The sequence below is a fragment of the Hyperolius riggenbachi genome, chromosome 2 (assembly GCF_040937935.1).
Source record: "Hyperolius riggenbachi isolate aHypRig1 chromosome 2, aHypRig1.pri, whole genome shotgun sequence".
Taxonomy (NCBI): Eukaryota; Metazoa; Chordata; class Amphibia; order Anura; family Hyperoliidae; genus Hyperolius; species Hyperolius riggenbachi.
The window spans coordinates 139,738,042-139,761,130 of NC_090647.1; the positions used below are offsets into that span (position 1 = coordinate 139,738,042).

The 23,089-nt window shown below is 43.9% G+C and overlaps 1 protein-coding gene across 3 annotated transcripts in view; it reads left to right on the plus strand.

Moving 5' to 3' along the window:
• The window catches only part of LOC137545837 (retinol dehydrogenase 7-like), a 137,266-nt gene that overhangs the window by 43,671 nt on the left and 70,506 nt on the right, over positions 1-23,089 (plus strand). For 2 of the 3 annotated variants that reach the window (XM_068267522.1, XM_068267523.1), the window contains exons 2-3: positions 14,582-14,921; positions 18,573-18,831. In XM_068267522.1, coding sequence (XP_068123623.1) covers positions 14,609-14,921; positions 18,573-18,831 — 572 coding nt within the window. In that variant the 5' untranslated portion in view covers positions 14,582-14,608. Of the gene's footprint in view, positions 1-25; positions 55-14,581; positions 14,922-18,572; positions 18,832-23,089 lie in introns of those variants that run through there. The other variant, XM_068267524.1, reaches the window with a different exon arrangement.

Genomic DNA, 23,089 nt, shown 5'->3' on the forward strand with positions numbered 1-23,089 from the left:
GCAATGCTGCATGGGATGCCTGCCAGGAGGAGAGGACAGTGAGGCTATTGGGAGGTGAGGTGAATGCTTTCTGAACACTCGTTCCTCTTTCCGTGTTCCCTTGTCACCGTAATGTCTATCGCTCTCTCCAGACAAGTGGGGATTCACGAGCCTCCTGCTGCTGGAGCCCGCCTCCCACAGCTTCAGGTTTCTTTGCCTCTCTTTCACACCACTGATCCCTGCCTGTGCCTGGTGGATGAGAGAGAGAGAGAGTGTGTGTGTGTTTGTGTGATGTCTGTGTGTTAGACCCTTGTGTCAGTATGTCTGTGTGTGAGATCCCTGTGTCAGTGTGTGTGTCTGTGAGACCCCTGTGTCAGTGTGTGTGTCTGTGAGACCCCTGTGTCAGTGTGTGTGTCTGTGAGACCCCTGTGTCAGTATGTCTGTGTGTGAGACCCCTGTGCCAGTGTGCGTCTGTGAGACCCCTGTGCCAGTGTGCGTCTGTGAGACCCCTGTGCCAGTGTGCGTCTGTGAGACCCCTGTGTCAGTGTGCGTCTGTGAGACTCCTGTGTCAGTGTATGTGTCTGTGAGACTCCTGTGTCAGTGTATGTGTCTGTGAGACTCCTGTGTCAGTGTATGTGTCTGTGAGACTCCTGTGTCAGTGTATGTGTCTGTGAGACTCCTGTGTCAGTGTATGTGTCTGTGAGACTCCTGTGTCAGTGTATGTGTCTGTGAGACTCCTGTGTCAGTGTATGTGTCTGTGAGACTCCTGTGTCAGTGTATGTGTCTGTGAGACTCCTGTGTCAGTGTATGTGTCTGTGAGACTCCTGTGTCAGTGTATGTGTCTGTGAGACTCCTGTGTCAGTGTGTGTGTGTGTGTGTGTGTGTGACCCCTGTGTGTGTGTGTGTGTGTGACCCGTGTGTGTGTGTGACCCGTGTGTGTGTGTGTGTGTGTGTGTGTGTGTGTGTGTGTGTGTGTGTGTGTGTGTGTGACCCCTGTGTGTGTGTGTGTGTGTGTGTGAGACCCCTGTGTCAGTGTGTGTGTGTGTGTGTGTGTGAGACCCCTGTGTCAGTGTGTGTGTGTGTGAGATCCCTGTGTCAGTGTGTGTGTGACCCCTGTGTCAGTGTGTGTGTGTGGTGTGTGTGACCCCTGTGTCCTGGTGTGTCTGTGTGTGACCCCTGTGTCCTGGTGTGTGTGTGACCCCTGTGTCCTGGTGTGTGTGTGACCCCTGTGTCCTGGTGTGTGTGTGACCCCTGTGTCCTGGTGTGTGTGTGTGACCCCTGTGTCCTGGTGTGTGTGTGTGACCCCTGTGTCCTGGTGTGTGTGTGTGTGACCCCTGTGTCCTGGTGTGTGTGTGTGTGTGTGTGTGTGACCCCTGTGTCCTGGTGTGTGTGTGACCCCTGTGTCCTGGTGTGTGTGACCCCTGTGTCCTGGTGTGTGTGTGTGACCCCTGTGTCCTGGTGTGTGTGTGTGACCCCTGTGTCCTGGTGTGTGTGTGTGTGACCCCTGTGTCCTGGTGTGTGTGACCCTTGTGTCCTGGTGTGTGTGTGTGTGTGTGTATATATATACAGTGTGTGTGTGTGAGAGACCCCTGTGTCCTTATCTCTGTGTATGAGACCCCTGTGTCCTGATGTGAGACCCACGTGTCCTGATATGTGTGCGACACCCCTGTGTCCTGATGTCTGTGTGATTGAGACCCCTGTGTCCTGATGTGTGTGTGTCTACACACAAATGCCCTAACCTCCACTTATTCCTAACCCTAACCACCCCCACCAACTTTTAACACTAAAACCAGTGCCCCCACTATTTTGGGGACATAGCCACTATTTCATTGTAGTGGCTATTTGTGCCTTACGGGGCAGAGGCAGCTCCCTGAATGGCCCTGTATACATCAACAGTACGAAGCGTAATGTTACTATCACCCCCGCGGCCTGCCCCATCCTGCCAATGATCGCATCGCCCTTCCCAGCCAGCCCCACATAGTGACAGGCTAGTGTCCTACTCCCCAGTGGCCATCCGCCGCATTCAATCATGCTGCAACTATAGCTGGGTGCATAGGCATCTGGGAGCAGAGCGTTTTGGTTCAGTCTCTGTCTACTGGTGCTGGGAACCATGTGGGAGAGAGAGCAGAGGTAGGCTGCTGATGCAAAAAAACAAAAAAAAAACAACCTGTAGGCTACAGCTTTGCCTCCACCCCTCCACACGTGTGTACTGGTGCAGCCTGATGCAAGCGACACGGTGCATGCAGGCCATCAAATTGCATGCCTACAGACAGTACAGCCACGAGCCATCAAATCTGGGGACACTACCAGATGGTCAGCGTCAGCGAGATGTCAACACGTCACTACCTGCCACCACTACAATGTACCCATCCCTACCTGCCGCCACTACAATGTACCCATCACTACCTGCCGCCACTACAATGTACCCATCACTACCTGCGGGCAACTACAATCTACCTGTCACTACCTGCCGCCACTACAATTAACCCGTCACTACCTGCGGGCAACTACAATCTACCTGTCACTACCTGTCGACCTCTAGAATCTACCCATCACTACCTGCCGATTACTACAATCTGCCTGTCACTACCTGTTGGCCACTACAATTTTTTTTTATTATAATGTCCTTGTTATTTGTATTATTATCTGCTTGTTGTCGGTAATATCAGCCTTTATTTGGTAAATTATAGGTCATTGGTAATATCTGCACATTGTTGATATTCTCTACTTGTCTTTGGTAATATTTACATTACTTCGTGTAGATTTATTTAATAAGGAAAGGGGGTGTGGTTTGGGGGTGTGGTCTGTGTTAAGGGGCGGGGTTTAGGGCGCTAGCACTTAAGTGCCTATAGGCTCCTGAGCTGTAAATCCGGCCCTGGACGTGGAGGAGGTACACACACTAGCACAAGGAAACAGGCTATCCCTAGTATAGTGGAGGGGAGGACTGACTCCAACAGGAGATTGTGGCGCACAGAGCCGGTGCAGATCTGACAGCCACAAACAATGCTTTCGCTATAACGTCTCAGCGCAAAGTAGCGCTGAGCGCACAAACCAGAACTGAGGAGATCAGGACAGGTAAACAGAATGAACGCTTGCTAAACTAGCCACTACTTAGTGACAGCAAGCGTCCACAATAACACAGACTGGAATGAGGCAGCCAATTCGTTGCGGCGATGGCGTGCCTCACAAAGACAGGACAGGATAGTCAGGAAATAGCAGGATCAAGATAGATGAACGTAACACAGACAAATATACAATAAGTATGTTTTCCTAGCGTATTACAATTACAGCTATCAATGAAACTATTTGTAACGTCTGACTAACATATGTATATATCGGCAATGAACCGATATATGACATAAGCAGGAACGCTGACTAGGACTGGAGTAATACAGGGAACAGGATTCAGAAGGATTCGTTATCTCTTCGCAGAGATGAACGCAATCCACAAACAGTAACAGAACAGGATTCAGAAGGATTCGTTATCTCTTCGCAGAGATGAACGCAATCCACAAACAGGACCAGGAACAGGATAACTAGCTCAGCACGGGTGCTCACGGTACGCGCAAACTACCAAAACGTGCTGGAAGGCTGACTAACTGAACACAGGAAATAAACAGTTCGTGTACGTATATATCAGCGACACTGATGTATCAACGTAACACGAATACAAGGAAAATAATAAACGTGCTGGTATGCATATATATTGGCAATTAACCAATATATCATGCAAAACCAGCAAAGTATCTTTAGAACAAGAAACACGATCGGGGGCTGAAGCGACAGCAAGACATGCTTAAACTGAAGCTATGAAAACCCAAGGAAACCCTGCAGGAAGCAGATCTTTATACTGAGGTCATCCGATGGGAGCAGACATGCAGATTCCCACACAGGTGAATGATAATCAGTCACAAGCTGACAGCAGGGAAAGACAGACAAAGCTATGCAGCTTGCATGGAAAGACATCAGAACTGCCTGAGCTGCAGCACTACTACTTCCAGCAACACCTGCTGCAGCAGCGATCGTTACAGTACCACCGCCCTTAAAAGCGGATTCCAGACGCTTTTCAAAACTGAAATTCCCAACAAAACAGTCTGACTGATAATTCATGATGACCGGGACAGCCCGGCAAGACCGAATTCCAGAATCAGTCCCCACAAGACTGGACCCATCAGAACCAGAACCCACAGAACCATGCCCATCAGCACTACAAACCCCAGCGTGACACCCATCAGAACCATGATTTCCAGAAGAAAGCCCTCCGAAACTCCCTGAGCGATACCCACCGCCTTCCAGGAACCGTTCAGAAACGCCAAAGCCTTTGCAATGCCCACCGGGACTGTCTTTACCAACACAAAACCCACTGTTGAACCAGTCCAAGGCACCAGGACAAGTTTTCTCAGAGACCTCCCAGAACACCTTGAAGCTCCAAAGAGATCCCCATAGGTCAGAACGCCCCTTAGGCTCACATGGAGAACTATCAAGAACCCCTATGGAACCTAGGGCAATTCCCGAGTCAGGGCCACAAGGACAAACATCAAGATCAGGGCTTTCAGGGACCAGAACCATCTCTGGGCATGCAGGCAGACTGGCAACATCAGAACATGTTCCCACTAAGGAAGCATCAGAGCACGCTAACACCTTAGACACACTTGGGCATTCTGGCACACAAAGAACATCTGGGCACACCGGCACAAGAGAAACCTCTGGGCATGTCAAGGAACTGTGAGCCTCAGGATCAGCCAAGACAGGACCAAAACCAGGACTGGCCAAAAAAAAATCATCATGACTAGACTTCGCAACTACTGGACTTTTACACGAGAATGCAGGATCAGACTTAGATGTCGCTGATTCCAGCAAAGTCAGTAACAAATCAGATTCAGGGGCACTAACAAGACAGGACAAATCTTCTGATGTATGCACTGAACCAGATAGGGACTCCACAACTACCTCTGGACTGGACAGAGACTCATCTAATACACTGGATTGGAGCTCATGAGGTGCTGCAGAACAAGTCAGTATTGCAGCAGCCCCCACTGGACTAGGCAAAACTGAGGAATTCCCTGGACAGGAAGGGAACTCTGGAACCTCTGCCACAGCGGCCAGAGAACCAGAATCTTTCAGGATACAGGGCTGGGTTTCAGGAACACTCATCAGACCGGACTGAAATTCTGAGATTTCTATTATTTTGACCAGAGAATCAGAATTATCCATGTTACAGGGCAAGACTTCTGAAACATTCAGAGGACAGGGCTGGAGTTCCTCGGCTGTTACAACACTGGAGAGGGACTCAACAACATTGGTTAAATCAGACTGTGTACAGGGCAAGGTATCTAACACACTTGCTAATGAGGACAATATTTCAATGGCTTCTGCTTTGCTGGGCAGAAATTCATCAAGTTTTATTAGAGCAGACTGTAATTCCAAAACAGCTGCTAGACAAGTGAATATTACTGCAACACCAACTGAGGTAAGCAGTGTCTCAGACTCCTCTGCTAGAGGGTTTGAAGTATCCAAAGTACTGGGTGAAGCATAAGACTCTGCAACCACAGCTTCACTGGACAGGATCACTGAACAGTCCATATTGCAAGGCAAAACCATGGAAGCACCTGCTGGACAGCATAATAATTCTGTGACCTGAGTTTCATTGGAGAGATCTACTGCACAATTCATGGTACAGGGCAAATTTACTGGGACATTTTCTGAACACGGTAATAATTCTGCGATTTCGGATTCACATAGCAGACGCTCTGAGTTATTCACGAAGCTAGAGTGAGGTGTAGAAACAGGAAGATCAAAACACAATGTTTGCGCATCTAAATCACCATTCAATTGTGAAATTGGAAAATTCAGATGCTGGGGTTCTGAGGTTTCTGGACAGGATTGCTGGGACTCGGAAACTGATGTAGTGCATCTATTGGCATCTGCTGGATCAGACAGGAGTTGAACTTTATTAACACAGGTAATTTCTGCAGAAGTGTTTGTAGAGGCAGGCAAGATTTTTCTGGTGTCTGTTTCACTGAACAAAGAGTCATGAGTTCTGGCTAGGCTGGACTCGGAAGTCAGCAGGACCTCTGGATTCTCTGCTGATAAATTTGCGCAGGGCAAGGTTAAGAATGTATCAGTGGCTTCTGTTTTACTGGTAAGTAACACTGAGTTATCCATGGTACAGGGTGGAATTGCAGGAACTTCAATTTCACACAAAAAGAGCTCCGAATCACCTGCTGAATCAGCCAAAGGTGCTGAAGCAGGCGGGTCAGAACGCCAAATTTGCAAATTCGAAGTCACATAAAAATCATCCAAAATCAGTTCCCACACATCAATCAATGGAGCCACAAAGTCATACCCACACACACCAGTTTTTATTAGGTTATAGGCAGACTTAATGCATGCATTCAATACTAATTCACTTTTTGCACTGTAAAATTGACAAAATGAACTTGAATCATTCTTCCATTCATTGACCAGAGCTTCCATCTCTCCTTTCTCAAATGGAGGATTCCAAGCATACTTAACAGGCAGATCATGGTTTGCAGATATGATTGTAGCAGGGACATATATTGGGTTAATTAGCAGGTGATTGGCAGATTCCTTATTCCTAAGAATCTCCAATACCTGTAGCAAGTGCTGAACTGTAGTGTATGCAAACTTTCCTTGCTTCACAAATAAGTTGATTTGTTCAATACTCTGTAATATCTCCTCATAATCATACTCAGATAATTCTTTTAAACAAAAATCTTTATTTTCCCTAGCCAGGGAGGAAAGTTCATTAGTAGTTTCATAAGTCCATTTAACTCCCCTGAAAGACAATTGCATTTCATTATCTGTTAATGGCAGAATCTCATTATAGGTCTCAGTCGCTAAGGATAACGACTCTGCAGATCGGACACGTTTCTTAGAACGTTTGCGTTTTGCCTTAGACCCTGCTGTTTTTGGTGATTTATTCAAGGCTGCAGGAAAATTATCAGTAACACTTTCTGCTTGCTGAACATTTTTGCAAGCAATTGAAGGAGAAGCTGATTGGCCTGCTGCCAGGAGTTCATTAAGAGGAAAAGGCAATGGATCTATGCGCAACCAGTTATGGATCACAAACGCTAGAAATTCCAGCGGTCTCTCTTTCAAATCGGAATGATTGAGAACATCAAATGCCCACTGGAATAATTCCCCTTTAAACAAAATATAACTTAGTTGGAGTGCCCAGGTTAAAACAGGAGTCGCTCGGAGATCGGGATTGGCCAGGAACCTGGCACATTCAGAGAAAAACTCATTTTCTGTTTCAGAGTTAAGTTCTTCAAATTTCTTAAAGGAACAGGAACCATAATTAACAGTGTCATACTTTCTGGGAATCCCCCCCACAATGGGGATTGGTAATGGGGTTTTCATAATGTAAGGCTTGGTGGTGTATTCTCCACAGTCAGCATGCAACGCATGAGCTGACGTGGAGGAGGTACACACACTAGCACAAGGAAACAGGCTATCCCTAGTATAGTGGAGGGGAGGACTGACTCCAACAGGAGATTGTGGCGCACAGAGCCGGTGCAGATCTGACAGCCACAAACAATGCTTTCGCTATAACGTCTCAGCGCAAAGTAGCGCTGAGCGCACAAACCAGAACTGAGGAGATCAGGACAGGTAAACAGAATGAACGCTTGCTAAACTAGCCACTACTTAGTGACAGCAAGCGTCCACAATAACACAGACTGGAATGAGGCAGCCAATGCGTTGCGGCGATGGCGTGCCTCACAAAGACAGGACAGGATAGTCAGGAAATAGCAGGATCAAGATAGATGAACGTAACACAGACAAATATACAATAAGTATGTTTTCCTAGCGTATTACAATTACAGCTATCAATGAAACTATTTGTAACGTCTGACTAACATATGTATATATCGGCAATGAACCGATATATGACATAAGCAGGAACGCTGACTAGGACTGGAGTAATACAGGGAACAGGACTCAGAAGGATTTGCTATCTCTTCGCAGAGATGAACGCAATCCACAAACGGTAACAGAACAGGATTCAGAAGGATTCATTATCTCTTCGCAGAGATGAACGCAATCCACAAACAGTAACAGAACAGGATTCAGAAGGATTCGTTATCTCTTCGCAGAGATGAACGCAATCCACAAACAGGACCAGGAACAGGATAACTAGCTCAGCACGGGTGCTCACGGTACGCGCAAACTACCAAAACGTGCTGGAAGGCTGACTAACTGAACACAGGAAATAAACAGTTCGTGTACGTATATATCAGCGACACTGATGTATCAACGTAACACGAATACAAGGAAAATAATAAACGTGCTGGTATGCATATATATTGGCAATGAACCAATATATCATGCAAAACCAGCAAAGTATCTTTAGAACAAGAAACACGATCGGGGGCTGAAGCGACAGCAAGACATGCTTAAACTGAAGCTATGAAAACCCAAGGAAACCCTGCAGGAAGCAGATCTTTATACTGAGGTCATCCAATGGGAGCAGACATGCAGATTCCCACACAGGTGAATGATAATCAGTCACAAGCTGACAGCAGGGAAAGACAGACAAAGCTATGCAGCTTGCATGGAAAGACATCAGAACTGCCTGAGCTGCAGCACTACTACTTCCAGCAACACCTGCTGCAGCAGCGATCATTACACCTGCCTCTAGGGACGGATTCCAGATGTTCCTCACAACTGGTATTTCCAAAAAACTCTAACTGAAGACTCATAAATGTCGGGACAGCCTGACAAGGCCCAATTCCAGAGTCAGTCCAACCGAAACCGACCTCATCGGAAGCAGAAGCCACCGAAACATGCCCATCAGTACTACAAGTCTCAATGTAACACCCATAAGGACTGTGAATGCCAGAGAAGAAGCCATCGACACCCTCCAGACAACACCCACCACCTTCCAGGGAGCGTCCGAAAACACCATACCTGCCACAATACCTGTTCGAAGTGTCTCTTTCAAAACAAAAGCCACTGTTGATCCTATCCAGGGTATCAAGCAAAATCTCTCCCGGAATCTCCCAAAACCCTTTGGAGCGCTGCAGAGATCCCAAGAGGCCAGAATGCTCACCAGGCTCATATGGAGAACCGCCAAGAACCCCTATGGAACCAATGATTATTCTAGATTCAGAATTACCCAGACACCCATCAAGATCAGGACTTTCAGGGACCACTTCTGGGCATGGAAACAGGCAGGCCATATCAGAACATGTCTCCACTGAGGAAGCATCTGAGCATGCTGGTAACCGTGGCATACTTGGGCTTTCTGGATCACAGAGCACATAGGGGTACACCAGCACAGGAGAAACCTCAGGACACGTCGGGGAACTGCCAACCTCAGAGTCCGACACGACAAGACCAAAACCAGGACCGGGCAAAAAATCATCACGAGTAGGGGCCACAGGTACTGGTCTTTCAAAAGAAGACTCGGACTCAATTTCAGAAATCTCTGTGACTGTAATATCATCATTGACTACACATGAGTGAAGCTCCACAAGAGCTGCAAAGGTAGTCAGCACAAGAGCAATGACTTCCGAAGTGGGCAAAACCTCAGATGGATCTGGGGGGCAGGAGGTATCTCCTAGAAGTTCTGCACCCTTTAGGAGGGACTTGGAAACCTCCAAAACATCAACTAAGACCTCAGAAATGTAATTTTCCAAGTTTACTATGAAGGATTCTGAACTATCCATGTTACAGAGCTGAACATTAAATACCTCCTGCAGGCAGGGCAGATGTCCCAGGAATGGTTCCATCATAAGCTGAGACTGGATTTCATCATCATGAGCGGGATGTACAGGAATATTTACTGGAACACACACTGACTCCCTAACTTCAATCTCACTGCACCCAGAATTCTGCGTAGCAGCCAAACTAGCTTGCAACTCCAAAACTGCAGAAAAAAAGGTGAGTATAGTAGCAATACCTAGACGAGCCTCTAGGGACACTGCAGGAGATTCTAAGCAAGGCCATATTAACTCATCCAGAGTACAGGGTGCAGAATCAGCATTTTCCTCAGAACAAGAAAGGGACTCACAAATGTCAGTGCGAGTGGAAATCATGTTTTCATTCATGGTACAGGGCAGGTTCAGAGAAAGCTTCTCTGGACAAGGCAAAGAAGCTTCAGCATCAGATTCGCAAAACCGAAGCACTGTTGTCTCACTCTTAGATTCGGCTAACAATGACGAATCCGAGGAGTCAGAACGCAAAACTTGTGAATCCAAAATCGCTTTAGGTTGTGAAAATGACGCTTCCATAGCGCAAACCTCCGCAATCTGCGGAGCAGACTGTAAGGCGTTCAGGACAGAAACACTGGAGCAACTGTCACTAGGCAACAGGCCCTTACAGATGTGAACAGGGTGAGACAAAGACTCATTTGCAGAAGAAATAGTGACAACAACAGGAGAAACTTTATTAGACATATCAATTTTACTTTTGACGCTGCATAATTTAGGAATTTTCCCCATAGCAGGATCATAGATGGAAGATCTTAAAGATCTGTTTTTAGATCGCATAAATTCAAACTGCACACAGTCAGGAGAGAATCTTTCAGGATTCGCACAGGAGTCAACCACAGTGGTACACCCATTCATTTCAGATCGCACAATGTCTAGACTCACATGCTTTACCCCAGAAAAGCAGGAACAATCATCCGATAACGATGTCTCTTTATTGGAATCAATTGATTGGTGTGTATGCAATTCATCCAAAATCGTCTGCCACATACACATCACTGGATCCACAAAACATTTGTCACACTCATCAGAATCTATCAAAGTGTACACGGAATTTATACAAGCGTTTAGCATCTCTGCGCTTTCTGCGATATAGAAATCGCAAAACGCCTTCCAATCCATCTCGAATTCCTCAACCAAAGCTCCAATATCCCAGGGAGCAAATGGGGGCTCAAACAACCCGGTATCTAAGTAGCTCTCATACGGGTTGGGGTCAGGTACATGCATAGACTTTCTTACTCCTTTAATATAGAAAATAATTCTGCCTATTAAAGGATCCACAAAAGCTTTGGATTGGGGTAAAAAACCCGGAGACTGAGCAACATCATTGTAAACATCAATAGGGAGTGTTTTATTCAGATGCTTGCGATTTTTAGTTTGGAAACGTATGCAAATTCCTCAGCAGCAGCAAGCTGCAAAATTGTCAAAAGGTCTCTTTTCCAGAGACCTGCAGAATGCAGACCTGAACAGTGGTCAAAAAGCTGCCTGCCTGCGCAGGCAGCTGAGCGGATCATTACAATAGTGCCCCAAAAGTGCAACGCGTTTCGCAGGCCACGCCCGCTTCATCAGGCAATAAACGTGGGGACAAACTGTAGAAGAGACAGTACATTTTGCTATAGTGAATTCTGTAGTTGCAATTTGTATATCAAGACATTGTATATCATACAGCATATAGTGTATAAAAAATGCTATGTGAGGATAATATAAGGAGTTTGATGTAACAAAAAACAGTAGGGGGTAGAGACTAGTATGCTAGTGTATATGATGGGCCATGGGATGTTATAGATATAGAGATCAGTATTGAGTAGTGCTAGTAATTGACATAGGATCCATATAGGTGAGATGACGAATAGTGGGTAGTAGGGTATGAGTGAGAGGGAGAATCAAGGGGGGTACACAATACAGCATGCAAACATAACAGTATAACAGACTCACAATAGTGAATTCTGTAATTCTGTAGTTACAATTTGTATAACAAATTGTAACTACAGAATTCACTATTGTGAGTCTGTTATACTGTAATGTTTGCATGCTGTATTGTGTACCCCCCTTGATTCTCCCTCTCACTCATACCCTACTACCCACTATTCGTCATCTCACCTATATGGATCCTATGTCAATTACTAGCACTACTCAATACTGATCTCTATATCTATAACATCCCATGGCCCATCATTTACACTAGCACACTAGTCTCTACCCCTACTGTTTTTTGTTATATCCAACTCTTTATATTATCCTCACATAGCATTTTTATACACTATATGCTGTATGATATACAATGTCTTGATATACAAATTGTAACTACAGAATTTACTATAGCAAAATGTACTGTCTCTTCTACAGTTTGTCCCCACGTTTATTGCCTGATGAAGCGGGCGTGGCCTGCGAAACGCATTGCACTTTTGGGGTACTATATAATAAATGTGATTACTATTATACAGACAGTCTTTCGTGTCTGCTTTATGGAGGTAAGTCCACCGCTTCCTCCAAGCAAATTTTAAAGGTTTTATCCACTTTTACCCTGCTGGTGCCTCTGTTCTCCGTTTGCTGTACCGTGTCCACCCCTGGTGGAGGGGTGATCTACCCCTTTTCTGATCTACAGAGAGCGACTTCTTAATCCTGAGTGAGGACAGGTCTAATCTCCTCACCTGCCTATACAGTGGTTGCCTGTGTGGTAACCCACGTTTGTGAGTATACGCTTCTCACTAATTTATCTTTACCAATTTAATGCTGAACATACTACACTATATTGGGCTCTTGGTTTCTCTAACTTTATCTTTCTCAAAATTGGATTCACCTGTGTATGTAGGTCAGGGGTCACTGAGCTTACCAAGCCAATTTGAGTTCCAATAATTAGTTCTAAAGGTTTTCAAATCAATAAAATGACAACAGTGCCCAAATTTATGCACCTGCCTAATTTTATTCAAACAATTATTGCACACTTTCTGTAAATCCAATAAACTTCATTTCACTTCTCAAATATCACTGTGTGTGTGTCTCATATATGATATATTTAACTGACATTTTGTATCGTAACAACCAATGATTTATACAGGAAATTCATGACCATTAACAATGTTGCCCAAACTTTCGCATCCCACTGTATCTATAGTATTTTCTTGCTTGCTGGTGGCTTAAATGCATTTTATTGCTAAGATGTGAAAATTTAAACTAAGAGAAAACTTAGGAGAAAAAGTGAATTGGATTGGGCGCAGTATCTTCTCATGAAGAGCATTAGGCCACATACAGACATCAGACCATAGTCTTTGGAAAATGAAAGATCACAGACCAATCTTACCACCCTTCCTGTAGTATAAGAGCCATACTCTACACAGTCTTTTCTATGGAGCTGAACTCCACATCAGAAAAAAATCTTTGCAAGATGCTGCACACACAGATGCTGTACAGACACAAAAGATCAGTATCTGCAAAAGATCTGTTCCTGCCAAAAATCCATTCCTGCAAATTGCAATGATAGTCTATGAGATCTGCAGATCATCATACACACATGATTTAACTGACATTCATCTGCAGATCAGATCCACCAGGATGGATTTTCAGATCTGCAGATGATTGTCTGATCTGCAGATGAATGTCAGTTAAATCATGTGTGTATGATGATCTGCAGATCTCATAGACTATCATTGCAATTTGCAGGAATGGATTTTTGGCAGGAACAGATCTTTTGCAGATACTGATCTTTTGTGTCTGTACAGCATCTGTGTGTGCAGCATCTTGCAAAGATTTTTTTCTGATGTGGAGTTCAGCTCCATAGAAAAGACTGTGTAGAGTATGGCTCTCATACTACATGAAGTGTGGTAAGATTGGTCTGTGATCTTTCATTTTCCAAAGACTATAGTCTGATGTGTGTATGAGCCTTTAGATTGGACAATGTAAGACTAAGGAAGCAGGAGGAAATAAATTATATATAAAAGTACAAATTTTATTAATGACCAAAATACAAACACATATATATGTAAATCTATTTAAAATTGACCAGAACACACAGGTGGGCCACCATGTCTAGGCCAGATGGAAAAATGTAGGGGATCCCCTAAAAAAATATTGATAGTGCGCAATCCATCAAATATCTTAATGCAAAAAAGGGGGAAGCGACTCCTAGCAGGTAACATTGAAACAAAAGACCTTGGAGAGAAATATATCATTGGTTTTAAAGGCCAAGTGTCCAGGACCTAATGGAAAAATACATCCTAGTAGAAAAGCACAGGTGTACCGGATACTGGCTGTGTTGCTGCAATGTTTCATTGGTTTTAAGGGCCAAGTGTCCAGGACCTGCTTCCTTAGTCTTACATTGATCATATTGAGAAGTCTCAGACTTGTGGAGGATTATCTGTGATAGGAATTTTTAGGACCCATTTGTCTAAATTACTTTAGATTGGACAGTTTGGAACTACTTGCCTAAATATATATTCTACACCACCAATGTTAAAAAAAGGCTTGAGCAGTTACCTTCAACAGAATTTAATGAATGTGTTTCTTAAAGGACAACTGTAGTGAGGAGACGAATATGGAGGCTGCCATATTTACTTCCTGTTAAACAATACCAGTTGCCTGGCAGCCCTGCTAATCTTTTTGGCTAGAGGAGTATCTGAATAGCACCAGAAACAAGCATGCAGCTAATCTTGTCAGCTCTGACAATAATGTCAGAAACATCTGATCTGCTGCATGCTTGTTCAGGGTCTAGGGCTAAAAGTATTAGAGGCCGGGGATCAGCAGGACGGCCAGGCAACTGGTATTGCTTAAAATTAAATACAGTAAATATGAACAGCCTCCATACCCCCTCACTACAGTTGTCATTTAAACAAATCTTAAAGTGTACTAATTTGTTTTTAATGCATTTGCAGTGTCCAAGGCATTACCGCGGACTCATCATGTGGCTCCTTCTGCTGGCTGTGTTGGCTATGATCCTTCTGTACAGATGGTACAGACAGAGCCTAATTCTGGAGAACCTTACAGATAAATATGTATTTATCACTGGATGTGACACGGGGTTTGGGAACATTCTGGCAAAGAATCTGGACAAACGGGGAATGAGGGTTCTGGCAGCTTGTCTGACACAGACCGGGGCTGAGAATCTGAAGGAAGAGGCATCCAGTAGGCTTCAGACAATAATCTTGGATGTAACTGATGGTCAGAGTGTCAAAGATGCTGCTAAGTGGGTTTCCTCTATTGTTGGTGAAGAAGGTGAGAGTGTACATTTTTAAAGGTGACTGTCAAATACTGATTATCTGCCTTTAAAGAGGAACTCCAGTGAAAATAATGTAATAAAAAAGTGCTTAATTTTTACAATAATTATGTATAAAAGATTTAGTCAGTGTTTGTCATTGTAAAATCTTTCCTCTCCCTGATTTACATTCTGACACTTATCACATGGTGACATTTTTACTGCTGGCAGGTGATGTCAGTGGAAGGAGATGTTGCTGGCTTTTTTGGCAGTTGGAAACAGCTGTTCTTTCCCACAATGCAACAAGGCTCCCTCAGTGATGTCAGTACCTCAGTGCTGTGAGGCGCTGACATCACACTGTGGGAGGGGTTTCACCACAAAATCAGCAATACAGAGCACTTTGATCCGTTTGAGAAAAGGAATAGATTTCTCATGGGAAAGGGGGTATCAGCTGCTGATTGGGATGAAGTTCAATTCTTGGCTGTTGTTTCTCTTTAAAGAACTATTTTTGCGGAAAAATAAAAATATTTAAATAAACATATAAGATGTACATTTGTCTTAAAGTAAAATGCACTGTAATTCCGATGTTTCTGTCACTTACAGTGGATAGTAAAAATCCAACAGGTTTTGGACTGTAGTCCATCTCCTCACGGAGATTCTCAGAGTTTCCTTTAAGCACAAAAGCGCTTACTGAACAGCAGTTGCTCTGTTGTTCTGTCCAACTGCCAACATTTTGTGCAAATAAAAAGGGATGCCAGCAAGCAACTTTGTATAGATCCTATCCAGGGAGGGCTTTTGTAAAGAATGAAGGAAATACAGAAAATCCTCCCCCCCTCCCCCCCCCTCCAATCCCCCTCCCCCCTCCCGCAGTAATCTGCAATAATTCGCAATGGCCATGTTTTATATGCACATAAAAATAAGGCAAACAAGCTCCAATAAAGTTTGTCTTTAAGGGCTGGATCACACTGCAAGAGCTTTTTCTAAGCGCTTGTGATTTTAAATGAGCTTGCTAATGTAATGCTACGAGTGTGTTCTCACTAGAGTGATGTGATTTTATAAAAATCCCCCATGGCATTGCATTAGCAAGAGATTTTCAAATCGTAAGCGTTTAGAAAAGCTCTTGCAGTGTGAACCAACCCTTCTACTTACAATATACAGGGCTATTCTAAAAAGCATTGAGTTATTTGCAACAAAAATGGAATTTCCTTTTAAACTTATGACACTGAAACGTCACTGCTCTTCACTGCATAGTTATGATGGATGAACAGAAATTATTAAGACTTACCGGAAGTACCCGTATTTTTCGGACTATAAGACGCTCCTGACCATAAGACGCACCTAGGTTTAGAGGACAAAAATCATGGGAAAAAAATAAATATACTAAACCTGGTGAAGGGGCATCTTGTGAATTATGCCCCCTGTGTACCTCATGCCCCCTTGTGCTTCTTGTGTCCCCCATGTGTCCTCCTCTGTCCTCCTCTACTGTATGCCCCTTTTTTTGTCCCCCGCTATGTCCCTTTGTCTCCCCCTGTGTCCTCCGTGTGTCACCCTGTGTCCTCCTCTGCATGGGCACAGTACAGGGAGTCCCCGACATTGCGGCAGGTTAGAGGTTCGTATTGGCAGGCGTCCACAAGTCAGGAACTCCCTGCATTTGGACCATAAGATGCAGTGACTTTTTTCCCCTAATTTTGGGGGAGAAAAGGTGATTCTTATAGTCCAAAAAATACAGTATGTGGCTTCTGAAGCTAAAATTACGGTTTATTCCATTTCATTAATTTCCTCTGGAAATAGCCATCTTTGCAGCAATGTCCATATTGTCTGATGTAACCACATTTTGTGGGTTCTACACGCGTACGTATTGCCGTTCCGCCAAATGAGTTGGGTGGCCAGGTGATGCTGCTAAAATCATTTGTAATTTAGATTACCGATATCTTAATATGACCTACCTGGCACTCATTGTCATTCACACCCTCCCCTGTAGATGCCTACCCCTAACCCCCCACCACCAGCTAATGGCTAACCGCTCCTGTAGGTGCCTAACCCCACCTAATGCCTAACACTAACCCCGATAAGTGCCTAAAAAGACCTTACACACACACACACACACCAAATGCCTAACCCCCCTCCCCCATAAGTGCCTAACTTTAACCCCTAAAACTATACTTAAAACCCCAGCACCCAAACGACTGCTAGTTGTAGCTGATCATCAACAACCATTAATTACTATGTAATAGCAGATTGGCTACTAGCTGCACTGGGTCCCCAAATCACTGCATGGGCATCAGATTTCTGATAAATAACACAGGTGTCTCATGCTGATGGCGGTGTCTAATTGACCTGATCCGGTTCTTCACACCCACTCTGACTTGTAGGGGATTGAATTCTCGAAGTTAGTGAAACAAGTAATTAAAACTTACTTTTGCAGACAAGCATGCGCTCTAACTTAGGCCATTCTCACTTCGACCTCTGATCAGCTTGTACTCCTTACTTAATAACCTAAAAAGACACTGCCTCTGGGTGTACATATTGTATACTACCCCACCTCTTCCCCCCACCCCCCCCCCCTCCCACGGTCCCCCATGCCCCCAGTCCTATAGATTGTAAGCTAGCAAGGGCAGGGCTCTCTCTTAAGGCCCATACCCGCTATATGATTTTTCAGATGATTTTTTCTGATGACCAACGATTTTTTTGAGCAAGGAGCGATTGTTTCTGTGATGTTGCGAGGTGGGTACAAGCTCAAGATTATGCGAAAGACACCTGGCGACGCACCGCAATAATAATGGTGGATCGGATCAAGACCCCTCACGACCCTGTGCAGAGTACCACAATCGCTTGACTTCCCATTTTGAGCCCGTTGTGTGCCATCAGATGAAATTGCGTGTATCCGACCGCAGGAATATGGATCAGGGAGCGCTCATCGTCGAGGGACTTCGCTGGGATCCATCTTCCTGGGTCGTCAGGTGAGTATTTAGCTTTACTCTCTTGTGTCTTGGAATATGTTCTTCATTTTGTGTCTTGCAATGTGTTATACATTTTATTCATCGTGTTCCATTTGGCACTGTATTTGCCAATTCTGTATTTTGTACCAGAGTCTTTATCTGGTGTATACTATTGTCTGTATTATTATGTACCCCGTGTTTGTTTCTTACTTTGTACAGCGCCACGGAATATGTTGACGCTTTATAAATCAATAATATAATAACTAAAGGTGCTGTGTGTGTTATTGATCAGTTTCAGCAAAGGCTGAAAGCACTGCTAAAGTTCACAAGGATGCTGGCTGACCACTGTCTATCCTTTTCTGCATCATTTGCAAAGTAAAGTCCCAACATGAAAACATATAATAGGGCACTGTCACCACATAGTTGTAGACGTAGAGCAAAACTGTCATAAGAAAAAAAAAATACAAATGGATGCAGGGAGAAGTACAAGAAAAAGTAAAATTCACTTGTTTCTAAATTTACAAAAAGTTGGAATTTTAACTTTTTAATGCTAAACAATGAATACATAAAACATATTTGCTGACCTCTACAGAAGAGCACTGCACTTTATGCCTAATCTGCACAATGATTTCTGGTGTTATCTTTTTTTAACCCATATATTTTTGTAATTAATAATTAGGTGTTTGTCTGTACACTATTTATTGAATATTTATGCTCTCTCCATATCTGCAGGACTCTGGGGTCTGGTGAATAACGCAGGAGTCAGCATCCCATGTAGTAACACTGAATGGATGACAAAAGAGGGCTTTGCAAAGGTCATTGATATTAACCTCTTAGGGGTGGTTGACATGACAATACATTTCCTAACATTTGTCCGGAAAGCCAGAGGACGTGTGGTGAATATAGCCAGTATTGCTGGAAGAATGACTATTTGTCCCGGGGGATACTGCCTGTCCAAGTATGGAGTGGAATCCTTCTCAGACAGTCTCAGGTAGGTTCCAGCTTACTTCTGAACATTCATGCTCAGGCTCCTCTATGTATTCCACACTTTCCATTAGGAGCAATTTTGGGCTTTTAGAAACAAACACACACACACACACACACACACACACACACACTCTCACACACACTCTCACACACACTCTCACACACACACTCACACACACACTCACACACACACACACACACACACACACACACACACACACACACACACACACCTACACCTTCTTCTTGCACAGCGTAAAACATCTGAACAGGACACAACCCTTTCCAACTGCTCTGTTGTGTTGTGGGTGAAAAAAAAAAGTAATAATATAATAATAAAAAGACCAAACTATAGTGTGCCTGGGAGACGAGCTCTTCAATAAGAAATAGTGAATACATATGAAGGTGAGAACACTAGTTAAGGTAGTTCCATGGAGACCACCTCACCTGTCAATATTATATATCAAAACACAAACTCCATAAGTACAAAAGGACATATTAGCTAGTTATAGCTGAACTAGGGGTCACTTATGATAAAATCAAGGGGTGTATCTATACTCATTAAAATCAATGTGAAATAAATAACAGGGCCAGATATCTGGAAAGGCCCGGGCCTTGGCCGGCTGCAGTATAAGGAGGCACCTGGACATGAAAGAGGGGTTGATCATATGAAAAATGAGACTGAAAATAGGGAACAACACACAAAAAATGCTCGAGGGAGCTGCTCATGAAAGATAGGGGCTGCTGTACATGGATGATACCAGATCCACACAATGAATCAGGCCAACCAGGCTTAAATGTATTTAAAGCTCTTTATTAAATAGTGAACAAATGGCAGCAGTTCACTATTTAATAAAGAGCTTTGAATACATTTGAGCGGTGCTGGCCCAATTCGATGGATCTGGTGCTCCACAGGAGGCACTGGGGTTCGGGCCTGGGCATGCTCTAGCTGCTGACACACACACCTTAATCTCTAGTTATCAGGCTTGCAGTCACTGCCATGTATCCCCTTTTATTATTTCTCTTTGCTTCAAACACAATAGAGGAATGAGAGCTGAGTGAGTTGTGTGCCCCCTCCTACACTGCAGGAGACTCTTTTGCTCTGCCCTGAATGATGCACATGGAAGAGGGGTTGCACATAAAATGGGAGAGGAGGTACTTAAAAAAGAAAGGGGGGCCACAACAGACTTGGCCAAGGGTCACAGATAGTATAAATCTAGCTTCGATAAATAATGAATTTTTTTTAGATATTTATGGACTCTTACAAAACACTAATGGAAGTAATACACATTTATTTGTATGTAGAACAGAGGTGCCAGCAGGATAAAAGTCAGCAGGAGATCCTGTCTTCATATAAATCAACAAATTTATTATACGGTACCCCAAAAACAGTGCAACGCGTTTCGCAGGCCCAGCCCACTTCATCAGGCAATAAACTTCGGGACAAAGCTATTGCTGAAATTCTGTTTTGTCCCCACGTTTATTGCCTGATGAAGCGGGCGGGGCCTGTGAAACGTGTTTTTTTTCTATTTTAATACACATTTATGTGAAGTAAGCTAACAACATCAGGGATACTTGGTGACAACTGGCTTTTAGGCAGACAGACCTGTTCTTTTTATGACGTTGAAGGACAATACTTTAGTAGATTACCAGTAACTAGTATCATTCAGAGCGCATGTGAGGGTGTATTGACTCGGGGGGGAGGGCGGAGGGGGGGTATAAAATGGAAGACTTTTCTTCTCCTTCTTACCAGAAAAGAAAAAAAAATCCCCACCAAAAGGTCACAAGCCCAATTGTTAGTGCAAGGTGGACAGATTTTTCTAAAGGTTTTTTACTAATGATGAACGTAGCGTGCTAATTCCATTTGTAAATGTTACATGTTATGCGAAATTATGAACGCAGCAGTCGTAAATAGTTTTTTGTGTAAAATTGTTATTTAAAGGACATCTGAGGTGAAAATTAACTGATGAGAAAAACAATATCTATCCTCTTTCTCCTAAAAATGACTCTTTAGATATCCCAGTTTTATTTAATATTTAAATCTAGTTTTTAAGTATTTACTGTTTATTTTTCTCTGCTCAGTGACACCTTTATTGAAGTATGCCAGAGCTAAAATCTATGAATTATTGACCCTTTTTATCTCTTTCTTGCTTTTAGAAGCCATTTACTGACAGGAAAGTGTTTTATGGCTGTAATTACTTATTAGTGAGGGTTATGCTATAGTCTGACCCAGTCTGACCCGGTCCTCACCCGGACAGAAACTGTCACTTGCATACCTGATGTTTAACTTTTACAGGCAGAGAAAGAAAAAAAGGAAAACAGCCTAGTTATTTGTGTGCCTGGCACTGTGCATACACGTCTATCTCATCTTGTCACATGTCACCTCTGTTGTACTTTAAGAACACTTTTTCATGTAAAAATAGTTGATTAAAAATAAGACTATTTTCATTGTTGCATTTTTATTTAACTTTAACCCTTTATGGAAATGGGTAAGGGGTACGTTAGTTCTCCTATACCCATTTCACTTGGGGGTTGGACATCTGGGGATTACCTTGATAATGCGGACCCCCACCGTGAACTCCCCAGGGCCTCCCTCTAGTGCCCAGGAGTCCATGGACAAGGGTTCAGGGGTAGATGGGTAGGCTCGCCCCCCCCCTTCCCTTTCAGAGCCCCCCACCCCCCACATCAAATGTAGATTAATATAGCTCATGGTGCAGAATCCCACGCACTAGTCCAGACCCATAAATTGTGGCTCCTAGAGCTCATACCATAACAGAGAGTACATAACTTCGATAACTCCTTTTTTAAAAAGTTCTAGCTGAGTATTCCTGACTCGTTGTATAGGAGAAGAGTAGATCCTCACGCCTTGTCTAGGTACCTTGGTTATGAAGCCTTGATTTTGCATGTACCAAAATAACTTATCCACTAAGGATGTCCCGGGGAGAATTTTACCATCATTCATCACATCATTAATAGTCAATATGCCTATGGACAGCCACTGTCTCCAGAGTGTGTCCCGGTAGGAAATCTTTGCTGCTAAAGATTCCAGTAGAGAATGCGCAGTATGTAAACCCTAAGATTGTGCAATATTCTTCCATAATAGTTGTGTGAACTGCACGATTTAGAACATAGCCTGCACTTTTTTTTACTACACAAAGAAGAGATTTTATAGCCGCTTCTTCTAGTCTGAGAGCTGAGAAACCTGTTTAAAGTGTAACTCTCGGCAATAAAAAAAAAAAATTCTTTATTTTTATCTGGTAAACAAGTAATAAGGAAGCTAACCAGGTAATCCAAAAGTTTAATATCACTATTACTTTTCTTGTTGATAAATGATCATTCCCCGGTTTACCTGACTCTTATTTGGTACATTGCCACACAAAGGAAGCTGCAGGGCATGCTGGGTTGTCTTTTTTTGCTTCTTTACTTTCCTCTCAGACTTAACTAATGCATCGTGATTGGCTGAAGCCTCTTTCACTCCTGTATTCCCCTCCCACACCTCTGTTCCTCTCTGATTGGCCAGTATTTCTCATGCTGAGACAATGCACTTTCTATTGCAGAGCTGGGTGGGAGTGCCTGATGACTGGGAGGAGGGCGGGCAATGGCTACACACAGAGGAGAGTAAGGGAGAAAATGACATCAGGATTGATTTCAAGATAGACACAGTTAACCACCTTGGCGGTAATGACAAGCTCAGCTCGTCCATTACCGCCGCGGTGGATATCTCAGGCCCTGGAGGGTCTTTTTTTACCAAATATTCGGAGGGGATGTAGCTAGCACTTGGCTAGCTACATCACCCTCCGATCGCCGCCGGCCTGCTCTGATCCCCCGATCGCCGCTGTTCTATACATACCCCCCGGAGCCTGCGTTGGCGCAGCCTATCCATAACCTCCATGGCGGTGATCGGAACTGCGCATGACATCATGATGATGATGACGTCAGACGTCATGCCCGATCATCGCCATAGCAACGCCTGAAGCTATGGCGGAAGTCTCAGCCATCGTGGGATCGCGGCCAGGTAAATAACGCCGGCGGCGATTGGGGGGGGGGGGGGGGAACAGTGCCGGGGGACTTGTGAAGAAAAGTGTAGCTAGCCTAGTGCTAAGTTAAACCAATCTTTTTTTATTTTTTAAAAAAGCCACCCGCGGCCGCAATAAATAGAACTACAGAGTGGTTAAAATGGAGAATCCTAAGAAGGATTTTCTCTTTTTTTTTACTAAAGAAAAATCACTCAAATCAAACTGTCAAACTGTGGACAGTGCAAT